The following is a 26,342-nucleotide window of genomic DNA, read 5'->3' on the forward strand; positions in this document are numbered from 1 at the left end:
AGGTCCTCAGAACTAGAAGTGCAAAAATATGTTGAGAAACCATTATAAGATGCTTGAGATCAGACTCATACAAGTTTTTGTAGTTGTTTTACCCAGAATAATGACACTCTGCATTAACGTGGCCATCTTGGTACTACAAGAAGCATGATAGTGTTTATAAATCTATTTATCTGATGCTATACTCTTTCCAATCACCCCAGAAAACTGTCAAGCTCCAATATGGACACTTAGAATTTACTGGGTAGCATTCTAGACTGAGAAATGGCAACTGTGCATAAGGCTCAAAATGAAAGACAATCCTTACCTAGTAACAAAGGAGGACTACCTTCAGAGCCTTGTACCAGATAATGCCCTCAATGGCTGTGGTTCATAGACTTCAACTGTTAAATTATATTTCCAGCCTAGAAGGCGGATGTTTTTTGAAATTATTCTCATGATGCCAACAGATGCTACTAATAATATCTATCATTTCCTGCCAGAACTCTTTGTGGAGCTATATAAAATCCCTGTTAATTCTAGCAACATTTCTGTAAAGGAGGTAATATTAACACCTAATGGAACTAGTCGGTTCCATGAAGAACCTGGTAAAAGGCTAAATCGCTTACACAAGTTCAAAAGTAGAGACAGCATCAAAACTCAAATGAAGATCCATCTGCCTCCAAAGGCAAAGACGGTATTCTCTATCATATACATGTTTCCCAGCAATTAAATTCACAGAGACAAAAGAGGATCCTAGCCATGAGTTTCTCATAAAAAGCATATCATAAGCTGGATGAATGCTGCTCTTTAATAGCAGATGGATGCAGCAAAGATGCAAATTACGTGTCCTGAGGGTGAGAGAAATAAAGGGCTGTCAAAGCGTGTAAATATTAAATTGTGTCTTTTCAAAATAAATTACAGGAGAAATTTTATCTTAAATTATTTCATCTATTACATTCATTATATTCAGTTAAAATGATAACCAGTTACTAAGGATAGCTAGAGAATTACTTTCCTTAGAGATCTTTCAAATTAGGTTAAGATACAATAAACTTAAAAAAATCATGATCGTGACTCTACAATGGGAGACTTTGCCATTTCTGAAAATAAAAAAGATTTTATGTGGACGCTAATAACATACAATGTTTAATTAGTTACACATTAGTGTTTAAATTACTATTACTATAATAGTATTATCTTTTACTAAAACTAGCAAACCTGGAAGCTCATACTTACAATGAGTCCCACAGGTGAGTAACACACGATGTCGCAGTCCTGCTGTAAGATGAGCACTATCTGAAATTAGCAGTGACCAAAAGAAGCAACACAGAACAGTTCTCATTAAAACATAACTCCCATGTGATATTGTGGTTAGCTTTCTGGCTCTTTGACATTAGTCTTAATCTCTCCCTAAATTCTGGCAGACCCACATGCCACTCATAAAATCACACAGTTCTATCCCTACAACTCCAGAATTAATACTGTTCACACATATTGTTTTAATTCACATATTCTGTCGAATGGTGTACTATTTGCTAATAAAAACAATAATGCAAATGTTCATAATAACTATTACCTCTGCATTTGAAAAAGCAAAACAAAACACTCAATATAGATTAAAGTACCTGAATGCTTGTTTAAAAAAAAAAAAAGTAGTGTAATTTATTTAATTGAAATTTATTTCTTAATTTCTTCACTTAATATAGCTTTCTAGAACACACCTTAGATTCTCAAAATATGGTTAAAAAATGAGAGGATATTTTAAAACTTCATCTCTATTCTAGTTATCATCCTTAGTCTTTTTTAGATCTCAGAAAATGAAAGGGTTTGAATTTTACTGTATGTCAGCAGTTTGCAAGGTTTGTTTTTTGTTTTGTCTTGGGACCTATTTACACTCTTAAAAATGACTGAAGACACAAAGAAATTTTGTTTATATAGACTATATCCATTGATACTTAATATTTCAAAAAAATAAAACAGGAATTTTAGATGTTTCTTTATTAATTTATTTTAAAATATCAATAATAGACCCATTACATGTTAACACAAATAACATATTTTTATTAAAAAAACTATTTTCAAAAACAAAATAAATCAAGAGATGAGTGGCCTTATTTTATGTTTTTGCAAATCTCTGTAATTTTTGGCTTAATAGAAGACAGCTGGAATCTCATATCTGCTTCTGCATTTAATTTTTTTGCCATCTCGCAAATCACGTAGCCTCTGGGAAATTCCACTTTACACTCATGAGAGAATCAGAGTGAAAAAGGCAAATAACATTAGCATTACTATGAAAATACTTTGACCTTGTAGACCACTGCAAAGGACCTCCAGGGGTCTCCGGAACACCATTTGTCTGGAACTCAGTATGCCATCTTAAAATGGTTGCACATAAAAAGAAGTTAGTTTCAATATATGACTTCAATGTTTTTTTACTTTAAGATTTTTTATATTAAAACCCCATTATCTTACATAACGGTACCATTCTGACTCTTTTGAATGGGCCTTTATCAAGACATATTGTGATTCACTAAACCATACTATCAACCAGTGATTTGCTCACTCACAGGGCACCTGATCACAATTTTACCTACCATTACAAACATCTTATCAATAATCAAACTGTGTATGCCATTAACAAAGAAGCCTGTTGCTTACCAACAAGTGCTCCCTTACTTAGAGTGTGTCTAGTATGTCCTGTGAAGTCAGAGAGCTTGAGGAATTTTACATTCACTTTTTAATTCTCCCTCAAACTATCCTGAAGAACTTAGTTAACTCAGTACATTTTGCAGATGAGATTTAAAAGCTCAGAATATTAATGAAAATAATAGATTGCAGAATAATAAATTGAATGCCTATATGAATTTAATGTTTGTCTCAGTTTGTATTTACCAGATGCAGATCTTGAAATAAGGATGCCTGTGATAGTGAATTATTGGGAAGGATTTTCAGGAAAAGCCAGGAAGGGTATGGGGAATTGAGGCCAGGAAGTGAAAGAGCCAAGCAAGGGTGTGGTGTTAACACATTTTTGAAATTTCACTTACAGATTTTTTTAATCACTTGAATCATGAGAATGATCTGTCTTTGTTAATACATAATAAGTCTCCATATTTACCTCTATGGATTTTTACTAGGTGTCTCAAAATTAAGCTTTCGTATGAAAGCTAACCATTTAGAGCTTTAATATACTTCTTATTTCACTTCTTATTTCATCATCTATGCTTTAGATATAATCATTTAAGACTCATAGCTGATATCAGCTACATAATCTCAGTGAGCTCCATTTTGTCTTTCCAAACCTAAATAATATTTTAATGACAGGAATTACTGAAAGCAAGTATTAAGATTGACACCTAAGAGATACACATTTGCATGAATTTAGATCTGCAATTGGTATACTTTTCTTGGCATATATTATGGTACCAGATTGTTTAAATTAATATTTCATTTCTTTGGGTCAAAAATGATGTACTCTGAGATATAAGAACCCTCCTACTCACAAATGCTCTCTTTCGAATGTTTAAGTTTTCCATTCTAATACAGGCAGCCCCCAACTTTATGATGGTTTGAAAATTATACACATTCAGTAGAAACCATACTTTGATTTTTGATCTTTTTCCAGGCTATCAATATTCTCTCGATACTCTTGCATTGCTGGGCAGATTCAGGGAGCCACGGCTCCCAGTCAGCCACGTGATCACAGGCCAGATGATTTTGCCCAACTGTAGGCTAATGTAAGTGTTCTGAGCATATTTAAGGTAGGCTAGGCTAAGCTATGATGTTTGGTAGGTTAAGTGTATTAAATGCATTTTCAACTTACAGTATTTTCAACCTATGATGGATTTATCGGATGTAACCATGTAGTAAATTGTGGAGCATCTGTTTATACTTATGGGAAGGTATAAAGAAACTGTGAAGTTGAAATAATTAACAGGATAGTTTTTCCCTGTTTAATATACAAGTGATGCAAACAACACTGACAAATCTTTGCTTGGCCAAACTTTTTAACCTTCTACTAGAAACATCTATGTACTTCCTTGCAAAATCCAATTTTAGCAAACAAAACAAAAAAACCCTAAGTCATTTTAGCCAATTAGTCAATTTAGTCAATTTAGCTTACCACAACTAGATATTTACTTATTTATTTAACAAAAAATTATTTGTATTGTTATGTGCCAGACATTGGGTTCGATGCTTTCAACAAACAGCAAGGTACAGTCCTTGTATTCAAAGGGCTTGTAGAGTAAGTGTTTTTTAAAAAAGAGAAAGATAAACATCTAAGTTCTTTCTTAGAAAAACCTATAATCTAATGGGACAAGTGTGTCTTTGAAATACATGAAGTCTAAAAAAAGGCCATAAGCATGCCAACTTCCTATGAAAGATTTATCTTTTTGTACTGAAAAATGGCTAAAATAACAACAAAATAATTGATTCATCATTCATGGGCTTAAAGACTAAAGAAATCAGAGGAAGCAGCTAATAAGATAAACAAATGATGCCTGGTTTAGAGCTTGTCTGAGTGTTTTCATTCACATTCCTCTTAAAAAATTTTTTTAAATTCTGCAGACTTCTTATTCTAAACAATTACATCATAAATAATGAGTTGTATGCATGGCAGGCTTCTTGACAGTTACTGGGAGAGAGTGGCAAGTGTTTCATTCAGAGTATTATCCATTTATTCAAAAATTGGTTAGAATTCATTTTTAAATCAATCCTATTAAATGAGACTGTAGATTTGGAAATACACTAAGCACTTAATTATTCAGCTGGGTTTCCCTGGCTTGTCTCTTAATTGGTCTTAAGCCACACAACCCTTTTCACTTGCTAATGGGACTCATTCGGACAGACAATAAATGGTTTAGCTACTCACTTAGTGATGCTGACAAGAGGCAAAACCCAACATGGCCTTAGAAATAAAATTAAGGATTGATTCTTTATTTTGTAAGTTATTACCGTGACATCTTCAGTTCGGAAATTTGTGCAGACCCAAATAGAGTTACTATTTTAGAAATAATTGATGAAAATGGCTCATGATTTTGGAGATGTATAGAAAACCTCCTCATCCCTTTTCTCTTGTCTCATGAAATTACAAGTACTTTAAATAATTGTATCCTGAAACCAAACGGAGACTCCAGACAAATTCTGCTACTATGCATTGATGCTTTATACCTAACTGTAGAAAAGATATGGTCAGCAAAGCATTAACCATATCCCATTGACAAAAAAATTATAATAATAAGCCAATGTGGTACTTCCCCTAGGCAGGGAACACTATGCCAAAAGAGACAAATCATAGACCTGGAAACTATCTTTTCTTTTTATTCTCAAGATATTCAAATTTGTATGTGAAGGAGAGAGAGAGAGAGAAAAAAAAGGTGTGTGTTGGGGGAGGCATGAAGCAAAAGCATAGCATAATAATAGTGCTTAACTAGCTCCAATGACAAAAAGCAAAGATATAGACTTGAGTTCAAAATAATTCGGCAAGACCACTTGCCTTGTCAGAAAACAGAGTTGTTAACTGCACTGTCCAAGAAGAGTTCCTTAAAGAGATAACTTGAAAAGCAGTCTTGGAAAAATGAGGCTACCCAAAAAGTACCTGGCATCTTGCTCAAATAATTTTCTCACTCTCGTGAACATTTCTCTCTCTCTCTTTCCCTTTTTATTTAGATATACATATGTGTTGTAGAGGATTTTTATGAAAAATTTTAAAAATATTTGAAGATTCTCCTCAATGTTTTTCTCCAGGTTGGTTGCACCCTTCTTTGGGTGAAGGTGTGTGTCTCCCAACACCCTCAGGAATTTCATTAAAAGCAAATACAAGTACAAGGGTTAATCAATTCACGGAATTGTACAATTCCAAAGAACATTTATTGAAAACTTACACCGAGCTAAGCACATAGCCCGTTTAGTTACAGAAATAAAAAAGGCCATGGTTTGGAAAATTCAGAATCAGATAAATTTTTAAAAGAATTTCTTCACCACTATTCACACTTCTTTACCTGCTCCTACCAAGATTAGAGCTTCAGGAGAAAATTAAGGGAAGTGTGAGACTAAGTAATAAAATCCAAAGTATTATTGAAAAACCTTTCAGCATTCTAACCAGAAGCCTCTGATTGCTCAGCTAAAGATCGTCTCCACTTCACTTCAGCCAGCCACAGGCATGCACACTGGATCTCATCATCACGATCACCACTCTACATTTATCCATGACCAATACCTCGAACATTACCTTCTGGACAATGATAATTTTCTATGCCTGCACCTCACCTTCACTTTGCTTGCATCATCTTTTCTCTAAATCCTTCCTAGTTTTGTCAGTTGTTGGGAGGCCATCCATGCCACTGTTGGCACTTTGACTCAGTTGTCTTCCATACCTCTCTTGCTAAATTTCAACCCTGGCTTTCTACCTATCTGCCTCCAGTAATATTCACCTTCATGAACCCTACTATGTGGTTATAGTCTCTTCTGTTAAAAAAAAGAAAAAGAAAAAGAAAACAGTACATTTGGTCCATGAAATCCATTTTACTACTTTAACTAGGTCTATCTTACTTTATAGAGAGAAGTTTTAAATAAAAAAGTAATTCCTCAACACAAATTACTAAATTTAATTTGGGTTCCCCTCAAATCAGAGCCTGGGACAAAGCAGTTGAACTGGGAGCTGATACCAGGAAGCAGATATGATGGGAAAGGGAAAGAAGGTGGGGAAGGAAGAAAGGCTAATAAAGAGTGCCTCACTGAACTCATTACCACTGTGGGCAACCCCTCAAGGAACCAAAGACTCAGAATTGTCTGTCACAAAGGATGAGAGGCTTAATGTTCTCCACTGACTCCTACACTCTGTTGATTGAAGGTTGTCCCAGGAGATGATAACTCCCTCAAGTTTGCAGAAGACCCGTGTTTTGTTGAGCAAGCTTTTATAGGTTTTGTTCTAAGGTGGAAAAGGGAAGAAAGTAGGTGAATACCCAAGATGAGATGCTCCCAGGGTGTGTGGATTGCCCATCTGCAACTGAAGTCATAAGTGAGTGGAGGAGATGTAGCATGGGACACAAAACCCATTCAATTATTTCTATTCTCCTGAAGATGAATCCTTGTCTCTTCTCTATCTAGCTTCTCATTATCCGGATTTAGAAATTTAATCATCTCTGCCTTCTTTCTGCTATATCTAATCTGTTACCAAAACATAACATGTTTACCTTCACAATATCAGATGTGGCTCCATAGAAAGGTTGGGCAATGATTGACCAAATCAATTTTCATAGAATTCACACATATTCTAAGACTCCATTGACCAAGACGGTGTCTGGCTGCTCTGTGAAGTTCACTAATAATATTCTAAATGTGTTTGTTTCATCATAAAGCAACTATGTATGTGTTTGATACAGAGAAAAGATCTAGAAAGCATCACTGACATTAAAGATGAGAGGCTTCACATCAAGTAGCTTCTAAGTATAGCAAAAATTCTCTCACTAATGAGAAATCTAAACTGATACTCAATTGGGGACTGTAGTGTTTACCACGTGTTATGCAAATGATGTTTTAATTTCACAAAGATGAAACACAGGTGAGTCAATGCTTCACCTGAGCAGAACAATAGATATATTGTAGCCAAACTATACACCACAATATTTTTTCTATTTGTTATCTCTTCCTTAACTATAGTTGCATTTGTGGACTTAATAGACTGGTACCACTGAGGAGACACAAATTTTGAGGCTTTGCAACATTTCCTACTGACAAAAATTTATAAATCTATTGCTCAAATATTCACATTTTTGAACTATGGTTTTTTTTTTGTGTGTCTTTTGTCTTTTTTCCGTGTCCGGCAACGGATCGCAACCCTCAGTGTTGCGCCCGTACTGGACCGGGGACCGGCAACGGGATTGCAAACCTCGGTGTTGCTCCCGCGCCTCGCTCAGCCAGTGAGCAGGAACCGGTCTGTATGTGGGATCCGAACCCTCGGGCGGGAGCGCCGCTGCGCTTCCCAAGCGGCGCACTATCCAGTGCGCCACCGGGCCAGCCTGAACTATGGTTTTTAACACAAGTTATATTTAAATATGTTGTCAATATTTTACTCTGGGAAGAAAGTTAAATTTAAACATTTCTTTTTGTCATTTTTTAAAAAAAATCATGTTGTCATATTATAAATATTTTCCCTTTCCTGTGCCTACAAAGTATTCATATAGGTACTTCAAATGTTCATGAAAAGATATGTATTATCTTTTATTTTTATTTTTCCACAGATGTTTTTAAGTATCCTCATATACCCACAATCATACACATTTTTATTTACATCAACACACAATGTAAAATTACTATGTCAAAGCCTCAAGAAGGCACATGAGTTTTATTTTATTTATTAGAAAAATATGGTTCTTCAGGGACTTAATTATTTGTCCAAATTTCTGTTGATCACAATACCTGTTAAAATTTAAAAGATCTCATAAAGTGGTGAGCTCCCTTTCAACCTTTCCCTACTTTTTGGAGTTTAATTGGGATGAGAAACAATTATCTAAAGAGTAAGAAAATCATGCCAAAAGTGTGTTATTCCATTTTCTTCCGGAAAGACTTCTCTACTGATAGAAGCATGTGCTTACAGGCAAAACTGTAATTTGAGAGCAAAACTTGATTTATTTTCTTACAAACCGGCCTGCATGTTCTGTTCATCGATACATGTCCTTACATGTGGGAGCCTTTTTCGCATGGTGTATCACTCTGCTCTGGGGTCTCTTTGAAAGTGAGCCTTTCAAGTTTATGCCCTACAGATCCCTGAAGTGTCTGGGAACTTGCCCTTTGCTTTTGCCAAAGATTTGAAAATGGAACGCTTTGGGGCTGTACAACATTGCTGTGCAATTCATTACAGGACAAAGAAACGTCTGGGTTAGGCAGGCAAGCAACTAATGATCCTTCATTTTGTCCAGAAAACATCAAGATCGATATGTAGGACATGCAACATTTATGGAACACTGTGTTTTCTTTTCCCTCTAGGGGAGAAGGAAATACTGGATGATCTCCTTCTGCTGATGGCTACAACACTCAAGTGACTGACACTGTGTAACACACGCCTTTAGCCTCTCCTTCCCATCTACTAGCAGCAACACTGACAGCTGATCTTTGTTACCTTCCTGTATATTAGTACTTAATAATTTGATATTTGGCATGTATTTTTAGCTTTATTGATCCAGGTAACCAAAATCTGTGGAGAACATTATAATCTAAAGTGAACAGAACTAGTTCTGGGAGGCACTGAGAAGCATTAATGATCCATGTTGTATTTGTTAAAATTAGACCTTTCATGAATTACTAAGAGGAGCCCAGAGAGAAAAAGTGTGGCCTAAAAGAAGATGAGTACATAGATCCCTTTCAACTCATGTGTCTGTCAGGAATCGAAACTCAATACCAACACGAATCATATCTAATGAGCAAATTATTCCTGTAATGGCACAAATTAAAACAGAGGCTGCAAAACAAATGTGTTCAATGCTATATGTTCTTGCAAATGTCATTAACTATCATGTTTTATAATTTAAAATTCAGAGCAATGTCAAAATTTTAGGGTGAAGTAGGTTTTTTTTTGTTGTTGATCTTTTATAGAAATTACAGACTAGGGGATTTGGAAAATAGATGATCATCTTAGAAAAATAATTAGCTTTGCATGTCCTTTAAGTGTAATTATTATTGTCAAGAGTGACGCAAACTGAAATGGAATTCTATTTGCCTAACAGCATATGCACATTTCTCCAATTTGTCCTTAAATGGAGAAGTAAGCAATGTGAATATGGCACTAATTGACCTGTACTTGCTTAGAAAAAGGTTAAAAGCAGGGCTCTAGTATAAGAAGAAGAGGACTGACTTATTTAATCTTTTCAATAGCTTTCTTAGGGCCTGAGGATCTCAGGTCATTACTGGATCATGTGGGTCCCTCATCCACATGATCTTAAAGCAAAGCATTGAAACCATCAAAGATGACAAATCTTGATAATGCAGAATACTGAGATTTTCTAAATTTTAAAATTCTATTGTAGTTGTAGAGGGTTATACCAATTATACCTGGTTTAAATTATTACATCCACAAGCAAGGACAAGTTCACTAGAGTACTGAAAAAGGTTCGGAAATTGGTCATGTCTTTTAAAAATGTCATGGGAATCACTTCCAATCTGATATCAGGACTCATAGTAATATTCTACTCTCTGTCTTAAAGATGGAATAGAATATTAAATTAAGATATAAATTTCTGAAAGTAAGATTTCAACTATCCCCCTAAAATAAGCAATGAGGACCAATAAAGGCAGACTGAGATTACCCAAATTTGATTATACCTGTCATAACTTAGTTATTATACCCCACAAGGACATTTTACTACTTTATCTTCCAAAATACCCATATCTTGTATTCCACCCTCTTTTATTTCACATCAAATTTAAGTATCAAAAATTAATATCTTCAGTTAGCATTTGAAGCCTTTATTAACTCTGACTTCCAAAGTAATGCATAAAATAAGCAAATTCAAATACTGATGATGATCAATATTGTATTAATCTTATTATGTTGAGTGCAAATTCCAGAAGCATAATATTATCTCTTAAGAATTTTATAACTGAGCACAATTATTTTGCCTTTATTGCTCCCATGAGATAAAAGTGAGTGAGAAACTCATAACTAAGTTCCTGCTATTCACAATGTTTCCATTGGGTGTAGCTATGATATTAGATAGGTTAATATCACAGCCTGCTTATTCAGGAAGGATGCCCAGATATTTGGGGATTTACAGTGACTTTCTTAGTTTTCGGCATTAAATTGTATTAGTCAGCAGTATGTTCTATGGGGAAAACCAGATAAAATACTTTCAAATCAATCAGATCAAGAAGAATTTCAATATGTCTTTTTCCAAAAAGGAAGAAACCTAAAAAAATTGAGGTCTATTTTAAAACTTGAGTCAACAATAATTTCTACATAGTTTGTTGATTTTTGAAAATTTTTATATAACCGTATAATTCACACCTAGTTTGAATGCCTTTTATATAGATAGGCATCTGTTGGATAAAATAAGGGAAAAATCCACTAACAATAGAACTCCTTTATTCAATGATGGGTCTGAATAGAGTGCCTTAAAATGTCTGTTTATGCTAAAAGGAAAAAAAGAAATAAGTATTTCTCCTAAAGTGCAAGGGCAACTTACATGCTGAGATGAAAACTGCTAACTCTTTCCTTAACACCATATGTCTCCAATTGGATCATAATGAAGTCAGTTCTCAAGGGAACATTATACATGGGAGCTAACCAAATCAAGGCACAGTCTCGAATATATGCTGACTCACTGATTAACGAGCGATCGGCTATTTCAGATTTTTCAGATTAGGCACATGTCTGTCTGTAGGGTCTTTCTGCTTTCTTGACATCCTCCCCAAACCAACCAAGTCATAAAGGGACCCATGACTCTCCACAAAAATATTTCTCTTTTTGTTCACAGATCCCCTTCTACATAACCTCAATATATTTTAAGGAACTGAAATGCCCAGCCCCTAAACTTTCTAATGAGTTTTAAATAGTAGATGCATTGTATGGCAAATACTACTGAAATCCAGCCTAAAAAGGAAAAAGGAAAATACTGTACACCTGAAGAAGTCACTTTTTTCCTCTGGGAATCACCGTAAAGAAAAGAGCAACAAATAAAGCAACATTAATTAGTCAGACAGTTCTTTATTCATTGTAATTTTTATTAGTTCAGCACTTCATTCAATCTTTAATTTTTTTATGCATGAATAAGATATATTTTACATTTTACTTACCTAATATTAAATGCCTTCCTATATGCTACTGGCAGATTAATATCAAGTTGGAGCATTTGTAGCCCTGATACACATGATATATTCAACTCTTTTATGTAGAATATAACTCTTAATAGCATAAAGTTATATCATTTTATGAAATGTGTAAAATCGTAAGAATTTTGTGTTGGGAAATGTGAAATGCACTGGAATAGTCTAGATTGGTGCTTCTCAAACTATCTCTGATGAATGGGCAGTATTTTAAAAACTGTTCAGTCTGTCAGTAACTGATATTTTTGTAAAATATAAAATAATAAACTCAGATTTCAGGACAATGTCAAGTTGCTATAAATGTTTCTAAACATTCAATCTTACTTTCTGCATGTTTCTTGTCATAGACTGGTGCTGTGGGTTGGATGCTCCTCGCACCCCCCAAACTCATTGAATCTTAAATTGTATCCTCCAAAGTTCCAGGTGTTGGAGACTTGGTCCCCACAGTGACAGTGTTAAGAGGGTGGGAAATACTATTATGGTAATTGAAAGGTGGGGGGCCTTGGAAAAGTGATTAAGTTGTGGTTTAATGGTGATTGTGGGCATTTTTCTCAGGGCTTTCAAAAGAGAGCACATGAATCTCTATCTTTCTGCTCTGCCATTTTCTCACACATGAGACCCCTGCATTGCTGTAAAGCCACAATCAAAGAAGACCCTCCCAAGATGTGTTACTTAGACTTTGGACTTCGGACTTCCCAGCCTCAGAAACTGTAAGCAATAAATTTTGTTTTCTTACAAGTTATCCAGGTCCAGGTATTTTGTTATAATCAACAGAAATGGACTAATACAACTAGTAAGAAATGTTTGGGGACTGGCATCAATCTATGGACTCCACTGTGAATGTCACTGTGTAGATATTTTACAGATCAGACATCAGCATTTCAATACCAATGATGAGTCATAAACTTTCTTCACTTCAAGGGCATTCTTTAACTATTCTTTGCTATTTTTTTCATAATCCACTTTAAAAATAGCAGCAGAGATCAAAAAACAGCCAAAGAAGAATCACCAAGAAGCTTTTGAGAAAGATGAGTTGCTCCATACTATCAAAAAACACACATTTACAAAAGCAAACCTTTCCCTCCCAGTGACCAACCAAGGGCCTTACTATGTACTCATTCTAATAAAGCAATAAGCCTTCCTACACACTATTTAGTGATTTCTTAATGGCATTTCTTACCTGGGATGCCTGGTGGTGTTTTCAGATATTTTCCATTAAAATGTTGAATTACCACTTCACATTTTTCAGTAGACTCCATTCTGGAAGAAGAAGGTAAACAGGGGATCACACACTTTCATCAAGTTCTGCATATCCAAGAAGAAGAAATAGAAAAGAAAAGGAAAAGGAGAACGCTACATACAGGCTTGCTTTGAGAAAATGACCCGAATTGTCCACTGTCTCCGTGACTTGTCTGATAGGAGAACATCACAAACTCATCATTGCCCAAAGTATTCTTCACTCTACTGAAAGCTATGTGGATGGCTCTGTGATGAGTGCTCACCTGGAGATAACCCTGAGGTTTTATTTTACTTAATTCACACAAGGACGTCTGGCAATGGAAAGTGCATAATAAATGTCTGCTGAATGACTAAATTAGCAGCCTGAAAGGTAAGCTTTGTTATTGTCCTTCATATTCATGAAGGCACTGAGGCTCAGAGGGACAGACTACCTTTCCAATAAGTGGTAGAGTTGGAATTTGAACTGACACCTGTCCAAAATTAAAGCTTATAATACAACAACTAAGCTCTACCACTGAGGGACTCCACAAAACAAGCTGAGGAGATGTCTTTTATTTGAACACTTGAAGCCTAAAGGAGTGAGTACAGCAGTACTGTCTCATCAGCATCGTGCTTTCATTGAAAACGTACTGGGTGAAAGACACCCAAAGAGAGTATTTGGGGGTCCTACATATGGGATATATATATGGGATTTATATATATATATGTTATATATATATAAATACATATATAAATCATATATATATATATTTATATATATATAACATATATATATAAAAATCTCAGGTCCTATACTTTCTTAATTTCGAATTTTGGACAATCCCCTATTTTTTTCATAGTACATATCAATATTTCTGAACTAGGGTTCTTGTGCCAAATTTTGGCATCTCACATACAATCTAAGGAATGAACATTTTGAGCCATACCACCATAATCTCAATTTTGGCAGTGTTGCAATATCTTATGTACAGTCGTATTTGTAGCATTTTTCTAAGTAATAAATGATATCTGGCCTTTATTATTTTATAAAATTGGGTGGGGATGATACAAAGTAAAAGATTGATTTTAATTAAAGGAAATTAAGTCCTACAAACAGTACACTGCAAGCAAAAATAAATTTAAGGAATAGCACAAATACACATGAAAGAATGTGTATGAAATGTGTGAAATTTGTCCAAAAGGCAAAGTATAATTTTGGATTTTCTGCTATGTTATTAATATGAGCTTTCTTGGAATGGAGCTCACTGATGCCAGTTGTAAAATTTTCCTATGTTGAAATTTTATGTGTGTTTTCAGAACCATATTATGTGACCATATTACATGCTGAGGAAACAAAATAAGGAAAAAATATGTTAACAGATGCCAAATAAGTTATACATATTTATTATAGCTACAGGATTCTAATGTGAGAGGAATCCCAGAAGCCAGGCAAACACAGAAGCAAGCACAAAAGGCAGGAAAGGACTTTGGAGAAGTAATTAGGGCAGCAGCTGGGCTGCACAGGTGGGAGGGCTTGGGTCCTTTACACAACGTGGTAGGGGGAGCAGACCACGTGACTGAGTGGAAGGTTCACCTGGGAAACTCTTAGAGATAAACTGGGAGATGCAGACAAGGCATCTGTACCTGTATTATCAAATGTGGAGATGGTATCAGGAGCAGGTTCCATTGGAGAGATGTAATTATTTTCCAAAAATTTTTAAGTGTTTTCAGATGCACACTCCTATGAAGTACAGGAGGGACAATCACCTTTCTGTATTGAAGCACACGGCAAATTTCGACAACCAAGCAGGACTGATTTAACGGCATGAAACCTGTGTTCTCCCATGGAGCCCCACCCTTAGAATAAGCCTGAACTTGGTTTAAACTCTGTTGTCACCATTTTAAAATTTTTAATAATTTTTTAACAAGAGGTCCTGCATTGTCATCTTTAATTGGGCCCCATTATTTATGTAGCTGATCCTGCTACAACAAGAAAGTGCAGGAAACTAATTTAACATTAACAGGTCAGTATTCATTTTATCAGATGACCCAGTGGATCCAAATAAGTATTATTTTGAAGAAAATCTTAAGAATAAATCAATTTGGTGTCAAATTAAAAAAAAAAATCTTTAAGCTACATAATATGCAATTTCAATAAATAAAAATAAATATACCATTTTGGTTATTATTGCATCACAAGTTTCCCCAAATCAGAAGATATTTAAATAAGAAAGGCAAGATGAATCTTTCTCCATTCAAAATATTTAGCTACAGCAAAGTACAATTTTCCTAAATCTTTCAAATTTTCTTTCCAGTAGAACCTTTTTTGTAAGTCTTCAAAAAAATTTTTTTTTAAGTAGGAAATTTCCATTTCTAGGAACAAAATAATTCTAATTCTGCTCTTTCTCTCTTCCCCCAGGATCTACTATCTATTGTCTCTCAGGGAAAATAACCTTCCTTCCCAGAAGAGATATGAATGGGAGAAGAAATGTAAGCCCTTAATTGCTACAGATGTTACTTTATGGAATTTTTATTCCAGGAGAGTTACAGAATGAAAAACTTATGCTCCAGAGCCCCTTCCTGTTCAATCTCTCTCTGGGTACTCATCTAGACAAAAGGCAGTTAAGAATCCAAAATTTGCTTGCAAGAGTCCTGTAAATCAAATTCTTTCTCTTTGTCATAAAATGATATGGAATTCTATATGAAGAGTAGACCTAGATGGGGGTTAGTATGTGTGTGCTTGTCAATTCTACAGATATATTTTAGGGAATAGAGAGGAAGCTGAAGAAGAAAACCAGGTAGCTAAACCGCTCCGCCCACCTAAAATATTTTTGTTCTGGTTTGAAAGTCTCAGGTCTTCCCTTTTGAATTCTACATATGATCATCTTAACACTGTTTTACAGCCATATCAAGCTGGATGGGGGCTGTATCTGTGAACGCAAAGACAGCAGCAGCAGCAGCATAGATTGTTCACGTTGGGTTCATTCAGATTTAACTAAGTGAATGTCTGCTGTGAGCCTTAAGAGACTCTCATCTCTGAAAGAATAAATGCAATAAAAGTCTGTTTTCTGTAGCTGCTGGCACTTAGTGTCAAACCATGTTATGCTGCACCACCCAGCAGTGACAATTTCATTTTAATACACGGGGCACATTGTAACAAGGCAAAGCAGTCCCAGCAAAGATGGTAATATAGGAGCTGCCAAGGGGAAAAGGCTCAGTGTTCCTCACACATTTTATGTGGAAACAGAACAAAAGTGAATCCCAGAGAGCTCTTGGGGGCGAAGGAGATTGTATTTGAATAGCCATCTTAGGAAGAATGCGCCCATTTTCTTCTCAAGTTTCACAATTAACTGCTCTGAAACGCCAGCACAAGCTATCTGAAATCTGGCACACGCTTCAGTTGAAACTGACACTAGCATTATCAAGTGAGTCTGAAAAGCCGGCACACCAGACACAGCTGCCTTTACATGTCCCTTTCAGGCAGGCCACTGAATCACTTGCTACAACTGCTTCTATTCTTCCTAGGCGGTACCTGAACCCTCTTGCGTCTTTCAGAACAGCTCAAGTGCCAGGCCAACCATTCACCTGACAACACATTAATTAGTCTCTTACAAGACTCCAATCATTGTATAAAGCTTCAGGGTTTTCTGTTAGGTCTGATGTTTAAATATAAGGACACATTAAAGGTCCTGTTTGACATTCTTTCTTGTCTCAGTGCCTAGGAACCTAGTTTCAGTCATTCGAAACGCACCAAAGAATTGTGCTGCTGCTTTTTTTTTTTTTCTTTTTTTTAACACCAACTACGAAGTGGAGCTAGTTTCACAGCCAATACAATTCCCACAGGCAAATTACATCAGATGAGAGCCTGATCCAATATTAGTAGAATGTTCTGGGTCAGACTAAACATTCAAAGGTAGAAAAGTATTTTGCTAAACCATTTGCAGCCTACCTATCTCACCTCAATAGAGAATCTCACGGTTTATGATCTTAAAGCAACAGGCATTACTAAGTCATGTATTTAAAACAAATCCACCCTGTCATGTATTATGGTTAATTAGAGGTTTCCACTATTGTGAAATGTTTGTCGTTTTGCAATCACAGGCTCTGTACAAACTATTGGCGACTTAGAGTATCCAACAATGCAAACCACTCATATTTACTTCCGGTAAGATTTACGAGAAGGGTCAACATTAAAAGATTTTTTAAAGTACTAAAATGTGTATTCCTTCTGACATTTCAAAAACAAATTATGTCATTTAATTCTTAGTCCATTGTAATGGAAGGAAGAATAGTGAGCCCTAGGAACAAAGATGAATGAATGAGTTGAATTTTTTTCTTAGTTTGTGTAATTAGTTTGCTTCCTGCCAGGCGCCTGATATTCCTAGGATACAAGTGGCATAAATGCCACATAGTGAATCAGAGCAGCCTCCCTGCCAACCCCTGTTGCAGAAACCCAGACATTTTGGTGGTGTCTTGCTTAGCATTATATTTCTCTTAGGAAATGGAACTGTGGGTAATATTTGAGTAATGAAAACCTACTCCAGAGTTATAGAATCACATAATTTCAGGACTGGAAATGGGCTCAGATATCAACTTCTACATTGTACAGGTGAAAAAACTAACACTAGAAGACTACATTTGGCTTCCCTAAAGCCTAATTAGTGGGTGAGCTCAGAAGAGAACCTTTGTCTCTTGACTCTTAACTCAGATGATTTGGAAGAGATGGAGCTCCATTGCTGGCCTCATGTTGTCTCTCCTGATTGCCCATACTGGCTGATCTACTTCAGTCTGTTCTGAAGTTGGATGGGTCCTGCTGTCTCCACTCCATTCAGACATGATTAACTAAAATAGTTTACAAAATTTGGAGACATATTCTGATATGATGAGACATATCACTTCTGTTGCTTGTTCCAAAAAGCTATGCATAATCTAGGTCCTATCATGAGAAAAACATCAGAAAAACCCAGATCTGGAGACGTTCTTCAGGATACCTGGCTAGTACTATTCAAAGAGAACAAAGAAAGCCTGAGAAACTATCACTGACCAGAGCGGGCTGGTGAGACGTAACAACTAAACACAATATGTACCCGTACTACCCGAGATTAGATCCTGAAACAGAAAAAGAATACTAATGGAAAAATTGGTGAGATCCAAATAGAGTGTGAAGTTTAGTTAATAGTAATATGCCAATGTCAGTATCTTAATTTTGAAAATGTGCCATGGTAATATAAGGTGTTAATGGGGGAAACTGGGTATGTGGTATGTTGGAACTCTGTATTGTCTTTATAACCTTTTTGTAAATGTAACTTACTCCAAAATATAAAGTTTATTTAAAAAATCACTACATATTAAAATTATCAGAAAACTATTTTTTAAAAACACCAATATCTGGGGCCCAGCCAAGGAGATTCAGACTTAATTGTTTTGGCATGAGGCCCAGGCACAAAGTTTTCAAAGCTACCCAGGTGATTCCTGTGCACATCCAGGGTTGAAAACTGCTGTTCTGGAGCACTATGTCAGGCAGCCCAGACCAGAAGCCATGGGTCAACTCCAGTCTACAAGTATGTTTTGTTTAGACTGAAAAGAGATTTTTGAAAATTTGAAATGGTTGTTAACATTTAAAGCTTGGTAGCATTCACATGAAAATGTGAATTTCTGACTCCCCTAGAAAGATGGGATAGTCTGACATGTTTTCTGCATGGCAACTGTGGTAAAATAAAAAATATAGTTTGTCTTTGTCCCAGGTTCCTGGCATAGAGCTCCGAAAACTTTTGGAATTTTCTGAGTTATAGGAGTATCTTTTATTACTCAGAACAGACAACGTTTGGACCACACCTATGTTCATGCTAATGAGGTCATTCAGGGTGGGGTGACCACCCCAGATAGCTTCAGGATGGGGGCTGGTCACCAGAAAGACCAAGACATGATCAGTGGGTTGAAACATTCAGCCCCACCCTCTGACTTCTGAGGACTGGACAAGGCCTAGAGATTGAGCTCAATCACCAATGGCCAATGATTTAATCAATCATGATTACTTAATGAAATGTCTATAAAAAGCCCCTAAATGATGAGGTTTGGGAGTTTCCAGGTTGGTGAACACACTGATGTGCTGTGAGGGGGGTGAGCCTGGAGAGCACGTGGAAGTTCTGTGTCCCTTCCCCCATACCATGCCATACGCATCTTTTCCATTTGGCTGTTTCTGAGTTGTATCCTTTATAGTAATTGGTGAGTATAAGTATAGTGTTTCTGTGAGTCATTCCCGTACATTATTTAACCTGAGATGGCAGGGCGGAGAAGGCTGTGAGAACTCCCAAATTTGTAGTTGGCAGGGCAGAAGTGGATAGCTCATTTGCAGCTGGCATGGGACTAAGCCCTTATACCTGTGGAGTCTGACAATAATTCCAGGTAGCTAGTGTCAGAATTAAATTGCATTGTAGCACACCCAGTAGTGTCAGAAAGTCGAAGAATTAGTATGCAAAGACAACATATATTTGATGTCAGAAAACACCCATATTTAGTGTCAGAAAAAAAGACCACAGATTGTGGGCTGGAGATGAAAAACACTTGCCTATTTTTTTTTTTTTTTTGGAAGCTGACCAGTATGGAGATTTGAACCCATGACCATGATGTATAAGAGGTTGTGCTCTAACCAATTGAGCTAATGGGCCAGCCCAACACTTGCTTTCATAAGGAAAGCCAGTTTGCCATCATACCTACCAAGCAGCATCAATTGTTAATCCTAAGGCAAAGTAGTAGATGCCATTTATCACTGACCTTGCACTTTTGTTGTTGTTGTTGTTGTTTTGTTTAGTTTTTTAATCGTGGAGCCAAAAGAAAATAAAAATATTTAATTTAATTTATCCACATGGACTGGTGTTTTTCTCTTTGCCTTTCCATTATACATATGTCTTTTCTGCCCTGCTCTATGCCCCAAAAAAGTGACCCTTCTATGGACTGTATCATCTTAGCTTTCTTATTTGCTGGCTTTCCATGGGGTTCTACATCAGACTCCTGAAGGGACATCAAAAGACAGAGTAGAGAGAAGTAGAAGTAGAGAGAGTGGTCTTTCCTCATTCTCTCCCTGCTTTGGCACCGTGTCTGTCTAGCAGGGGCTGCATCCCTCTCTGTCTGCAGCTCTTCCAGGCAGTCCCTGCCCAAAGGCTCCAGGTCTCGTCGGGCTCTAGGCGCATGCCTCCACTTGCCCCTGTAACCCACAGGGTGGTGAGGGCTTTCCTCTGTTGATCCTCTGGGGTATCACAACATGCCAGTGTCAGTCCCCTTCAGTCTGCCCACACTTCTGTAAATACTCCTCTGTTCTATTCTCTTCACTTGAGTCATCTGGAGTGAAATTCTGCTTCCAGTCAGCACCCTGATGGCTACATCATAAAACTATAAACAATAGAGGAATACAAACTTACTCCAGAGGCTGTGTTTTAAAAAAATAAAGGAAAAAAAAAAGTTTTTCTTACACTCGATCTGGAAACTACTTCTGTCACTTAGATTACCTGACCACCCCCACTGGGCACCCTTGTCTCGATGCATAATAATCTAAATCTATCTTTTAGCCATGGACTAATGTTTCCAAAAGGAATTTTGGTGGGAAAAAGTGGAAGAAAATTAAACTTAAAAAATTAAACTGAGATAAAGAGGAAATTAATAACTATAGATCTAGAAGGATAGGTCTAGAAAAGACCTGCTATTAAATGCCTCTAGAATGCATTATCAGTTTTGATCAAACTCTTTGAGCTACAGCCATATTTCATTCGTAGATATTATTACCTATTATACCTCTTTCTCTTGACCTATGATCTAACAATTTTGTTTCCTTTCTGTTTCCCAAATATGCCAAACTTGGCCCCACCTTAGACCTTCTACTTCCCTTTCCCTTCTCCAGGATTGCTCTCTTCCCTATTCCTCTCCTCCAAGAGAGGCTCCTGGCTGGTTCCTTCTCATTTGCACCTCACTTTAAATATTCCCTCTTCAGAGGGCTTTCCTGTCCCTGACCTCTAGTCCCCCCATTATCTATCATGCCCCTATGTTTTGTTTTGGTTTTGTAACACTTTAATTAGGGATTAATTATTTGATATTTGATTATTTGTTTATTTCATACTTATTGTCATCTCCCCAGTTCAGTAATGAAAGCAGATATTTTCTTTGTGCACATCTCTGGATTACTGCATCTAGAACAATTACTGGCATATTAGTAGTGCTCAAGATATATTTATTGGATGAACTGAATGAACGATTGAATACATTTTATTTATCAGGAAAAGAAGCTCAGAGAGTTTAAGTAACTGGTCCAAGAACACAAATAAGAGGTGCAGAACTAATATGCAAGCTAGGTTATTTCCAACCCATGTAAAGCCATATTCAAAACCATAAAGATGTAGAGAATAAATGGTTTAGCCTAACTCACAGAAAGCTGAGAGTATAAGAAAAACAATAAATAGAGATATCTGGCTATATTTGCAAGTCTTTCTTCTCTACTGAGTAGAAGAAGACTACCTGTCTCAAATCCCCACCACCTTCTGGATGCCCCAGCAGTTCTTGTCATGCTTTGTGCTTAGAGCAGGTACAGGGTAAAATGGTCTTACAGGTCCTGAGCATACTGAATGGACACCATTTCCAATCTAGAGATAACAAAGTTGCTCAAATTCAGTTTCACATGGGTAAATAATTTTTCTCTTTGCATGCCACAGAGGAATATATCTTTGGAATATAGTCATTCCTCCCATTTTATAATAATAAAGCAAAACAGGATATATTGTTCCCCCTTCTCCAGATTTTTATAAAGGTGTATATAGAAGAAGACTTGAGTCCAGAAGATTTCAGAATAATAGATTATTTGATATTTGATGCAATTTAATTTATTTGTTTGGTTGGTTGGTTGATTGGTTGGTTGGTTGATTGTTGTGGGTTTTGAAACCCAGGTCTCTGAATATATGGAAAATAAAGCAGAATGTTCTGCCTTTTCCAGCCAGGATCGTGACTTTCCAATGGTAAGATTAAAAGAGGCAATGAGAAGAAACAGCCAAAAGTAAAAGAGACATACAAAACAAGAACAAAATTGAAGAAGCTGGAGGAGAGACCAGGACTATACTCTGCAGTGGACCACGTTTGCTGACAAATGGAAGAGTAATTAAAATTACCAAAAGGAATGAAACATAACCCCTCATTCTCTTCAATCTCAGCAAACATAACTGTAACCTGTTTCTGTGCAAATACAGCTGTAGTTTAGAGATTGCTAATCGCTAAGTTTACACCTTAGAGGTTTTCTTTGGTCACAGTTTAATTTCCTGGTTCCATGTATTTGAGACAGTAATGGCAAAAGAGTTGCCAAAATGGCAAGAGAGGAAAAGTCAACAAGACAATGGACTCAAGGTAGATATAGTCAAAACATACTCCAAACAATGAATACAAATTTTGATAGACTTGATGGTCTTATAAATAATCATATATTTGTCCCCAAAGAAAGTACTGGTGTTTGCTTACAAATTTTTAAAAATTTCTATATTTTCATTATGTCTGTTCTCAGTGTTCTCATATTCCAGGAGGTGAGAGAAGACAGGGAGCAAGAAGTATCAGGCAGTAGAAGGTAAAGCAATACAATTTTAAAGTTATTCATAGAAGATACAAGAAGAATATATATATATTTTTTTTTCCTTTTTGTCTTTTTTCATGACCGGCAACGGATCGCAACCCTCAGTGTCGCGCCCGTACCGGACCGGGACCGGCAACGGGATCGCAACCCTCGGTGTTGCGCCCGCACCTCGCTCAGCCAGTGAGCGGCCGGTCTGTATGTGGGATCCGAACCCTTGGCGGGAGCGCCGCCGTGCTCCCAAGCGGCGCACTGTAGCAGTGCACCACCGGGCCGGCCCACAAGAAGAATATTTTTAACCTGCCATTTATACTGATTTTTATTAATTAGGCTAGTATTTTCTGCCTATAACTGCCATTATTATTATTATTTTTTTACTTAGTGAAAATAAAGAACTGAAATTTCTTATTTAGATAACTTTCTCGTTCAGTGAGAAGAGGTGGTACACAGGGCCGCCCCTATGTTAAAAGTCATGCAAACAAAGCTCCATGAGAATCAAATTAAGAGTAATGAAGAAGGGTGAAAAATACTACAAAGCACAAAGGTCTCTGTGTTCCATGGTCTCTCACGCTCTTTAGCTCACCAGGGGACAGTAAATGCATCTCTTAAAGAGACTCTATGTTCCCAGATGTTGAAGCTGGATTAATTGTGAATGCTTACCCCCTATCCCATCCCCACTCTGGGTCATTCTTTACTGGCCTCTCATAACACTCTTTCAATGTGATTTTGCTGGACAAATGGTCTCAAGTTTCTGGGAATGGGACATGGATAGCATGAACACACAGTTATGTCCCCCAGACTCTAGCTGATTTATGCTCTGATCCTCACCCTCCCGGGCAGGGTAGTCTGTTGGCACCCACGAGCTCGGCAGTATTGGGTCTGACTGTCAGCATTCCCACCATAAACTTCTGTGTTTAGAGGTTTATGACTTGACTATAAAATGCTGCCTGGAGGAGGATGGATCTTACAAAATTGTTTTAAGTTACAAGAGAGTAAAAAAAAACCATAAAAAATAAAATAAAATGTCTGTAATTTCAGACACTAGTGCTTCTGGAACTTGGAAAAGCCTGCAATTGTGCTGTCTATGCACCCTACTGGCATTCAAATCAATGCTTTGAAGTTCAGTGTTTTAAATATAAAATGAAGATACTCCTTTTACTTTGAAGAGATGGTTATCAAAGTAGATTAATGTATAGCTTGCAAGTAAAATAATAATGGATTTTTTTTCCTAGTCAAAAGAATTTTAGACTCTTGCACATGAATTAAGGACTACATCTGATTAGAAGTGACCAATGGCAATATTCAAAAAATGAAGCCAGCTGAAAGAATTATTCAGGTTTTGTGAACTGAGATAGTCATAAATTCAAGAGAATTGTACAACAATTTACTAGATACGATTATAGACTGCCTTTTCCTTTAATGATGGCTGTGGCACTGAGAACTTTTACAGAAAGAAACAACTTGTGAACCAATAGTAGTTCAGCTAATGTATTCTCTTATATACATCTATATACATCTTATATACATCTCTTATATACATAGTATTCTCTTATATGCCAGTATTCCCTGTCTCAGTATTGGCCTACCATTATCATCAAATGTTATCTCCCTACATACTGTTATTGTCAAAAAACAAACAAACAAAAAACAAAACCAAATAAAACAAAAAATCCCTGGAGTGATTTTATTTATTCATCATCAAAAAGTTACTGAAGATGAGTTATGTGTCAGACAGTGTTCTAGATGCTGGAATAGCTGTGCAGAAGGAGGCATGGTCTCTATCCTTGAGGAACAGGAAAGGAGACAGACTTGTGATAAGTGCATTTTGAGAAAGTGATACAGTGTGATAGAGGCATCAACAGGAATCAATTCCATCTAGAAAAATCATAGATAATAAATTTAGAGCAGTAGTTCTCGGAGTGTGGTTCCCAGACAGCAGTGTCAGTATCACCTGGGAATTTGTGAGAAATGCATGTTTTGGTCCCACTCCAAACCTACTGAACTAGAAACTAAGAGCAAGGCCCAGAAATCTGAGTTTTTAAAGACCTTCCAGATGATCCTGAGAACCAGTCCTAATACCCTCAGACAACATTTCTCAATCTTTTGAAAGCAGCAATAACTCGAAGTGCTTGTTAGTGCGCAGATTTGTTGCTGCTCACCCCCACCACCAGATTGCTCATTCAGTAGGTAAGTAGGTGGGAAAAATTGCATTTCTAGCCAGTTCTCAGGTGATCTGGGAAGCACACTTTGAGAACCACTGTCCCAAGACATTTGCATGTAATATAATAACTTCTCTCACTTGCTATGTATTATCCTTGGAAGAATCGAGAAAATACTGACTCAAATCATCTCTGTTTTGTGGTTCAGAGGTAACATTCCAGTGCAGAAAGACTGCGTAAAAAAGGGGAAGGGATAATATTTTTTAAAAGAAGAAACACTTGTGCAAGAGTTAAGTTGCTGAATGACCAGTTAGTTAAGGCATTAGCCATAATTGTTTGAGAAAATGCAGAACAAATGTTAAAGTGTGAGGAAGAAGGAATTTGGGCAGATCTACTTACATATGGCATAGCTAAAATTGTTTTCTTGCATAAAATTAGGTTAATCATGTGGGATCCTGATCTTTGAAATTTAAAGTCTAAGATACATGGAAAATGAAATACTCATTCTCTGTCAGTTTCCAGGCTTAACAAATGACAGGCAGATTCACATTTTCTTCTTCTTTCTTAGGCATAGGAAACCATTGGCTTGACTTTAACCTATGTTTTCCTTTTCAACCCACATACCACTTGCTGAAATTGAAAAAAAACATGATTTAGAGTGCAGACACCTAAGCTTCAGTATTGGAATGTGATTGATAATTCATATTCAAAGCTCAAAGTTTTAAAAGACCATTGGTTTAGCTATTCAGGAACTTCCTTTGTAAAATGGTAATTATGAGTTCCATCACCCACCCACGCCTCCATCTATCCAACAATGAAAAAGGAAACTTGACTTAAGGAAACATGAAATTCAGTAAGTGAAGACAGAAATTAGATAGTGAATTCACTGCAATTGTGATACATCTTATGGGGGGGGGGGCGGGAACTTTTACAGGAGCTGTAAGAAGAGCACCTAACTTCGTCTGAAGCCTAGGTTTAGAGGTCAGTAAAGATTCTTTGTAGAAAAGACCTTTAAGCCAATACCTGAGAGATGAATAAGCAGAAGCCAAAGGAAAAGTCAAGAAAATTATAACCAGTCAAGAAGGGCAGCTTGTGTCCTGGACAGGACAGAGTCAAGACCAGGAAGGTTAGTGACATCAGGGATCATGCCCGAGAGATCAGCAAGTGAAATCACTTAGGGCATATTGAAGGATTGTAAACAGGACCCTGACATGATCAGATTTGAATTTTTAAGGGCTCACTTGTGGCTTCTGGAGGAGTGAGAGGCTGCATTCAGAGAAGGGATAAAATATCAGTTTAAAATTCCCACCCTTCCTCAGTTCCTAAAGAAAAATATCTTTGTAAGTTTTATTCTTTCATAACATTGTATGCCATGATTATAGTTTTACCACTTACAATATATTTTACTATAATATTTAGCTTAAGAAGAATAAGTTCTATTTTAAACAAACTCAAAGTATACAGAAAAGATAAACGTGAGAGAAGTAAATAGTACAATCTTTGTGTTATGAGCTGAACTGTGTCCCCCAGAAGTCATATGTTGAAGTCCTAACCCCGAGAATCTTAGAACG

At 36.6% G+C, this 26,342-nt stretch overlaps 1 protein-coding gene across 1 annotated transcript in view; it reads right to left on the reverse strand.

Annotated features, from left to right (window-relative positions):
• The window catches only part of RBMS3 (RNA binding motif, single stranded interacting protein 3), a gene marked incomplete at its 5' end in the record, with an annotated part of 267,704 nt that overhangs the window by 232,364 nt on the left and 8,998 nt on the right, over positions 1 to 26,342 (reverse strand). Inside the window, one exon of the mRNA XM_008580173.1 lies at positions 12,977 to 13,056. Within this exon, the coding sequence (XP_008578395.1) occupies positions 12,977 to 13,056 (80 nt within the window). The remainder of the gene's footprint in view (positions 1 to 12,976; positions 13,057 to 26,342) is intronic.

Source organism: Galeopterus variegatus, unplaced genomic scaffold, assembly GCF_000696425.1.
Source record: "Galeopterus variegatus unplaced genomic scaffold, G_variegatus-3.0.2 Scaffold2040, whole genome shotgun sequence".
Classification (NCBI taxonomy): Eukaryota; Metazoa; Chordata; class Mammalia; order Dermoptera; family Cynocephalidae; genus Galeopterus; species Galeopterus variegatus.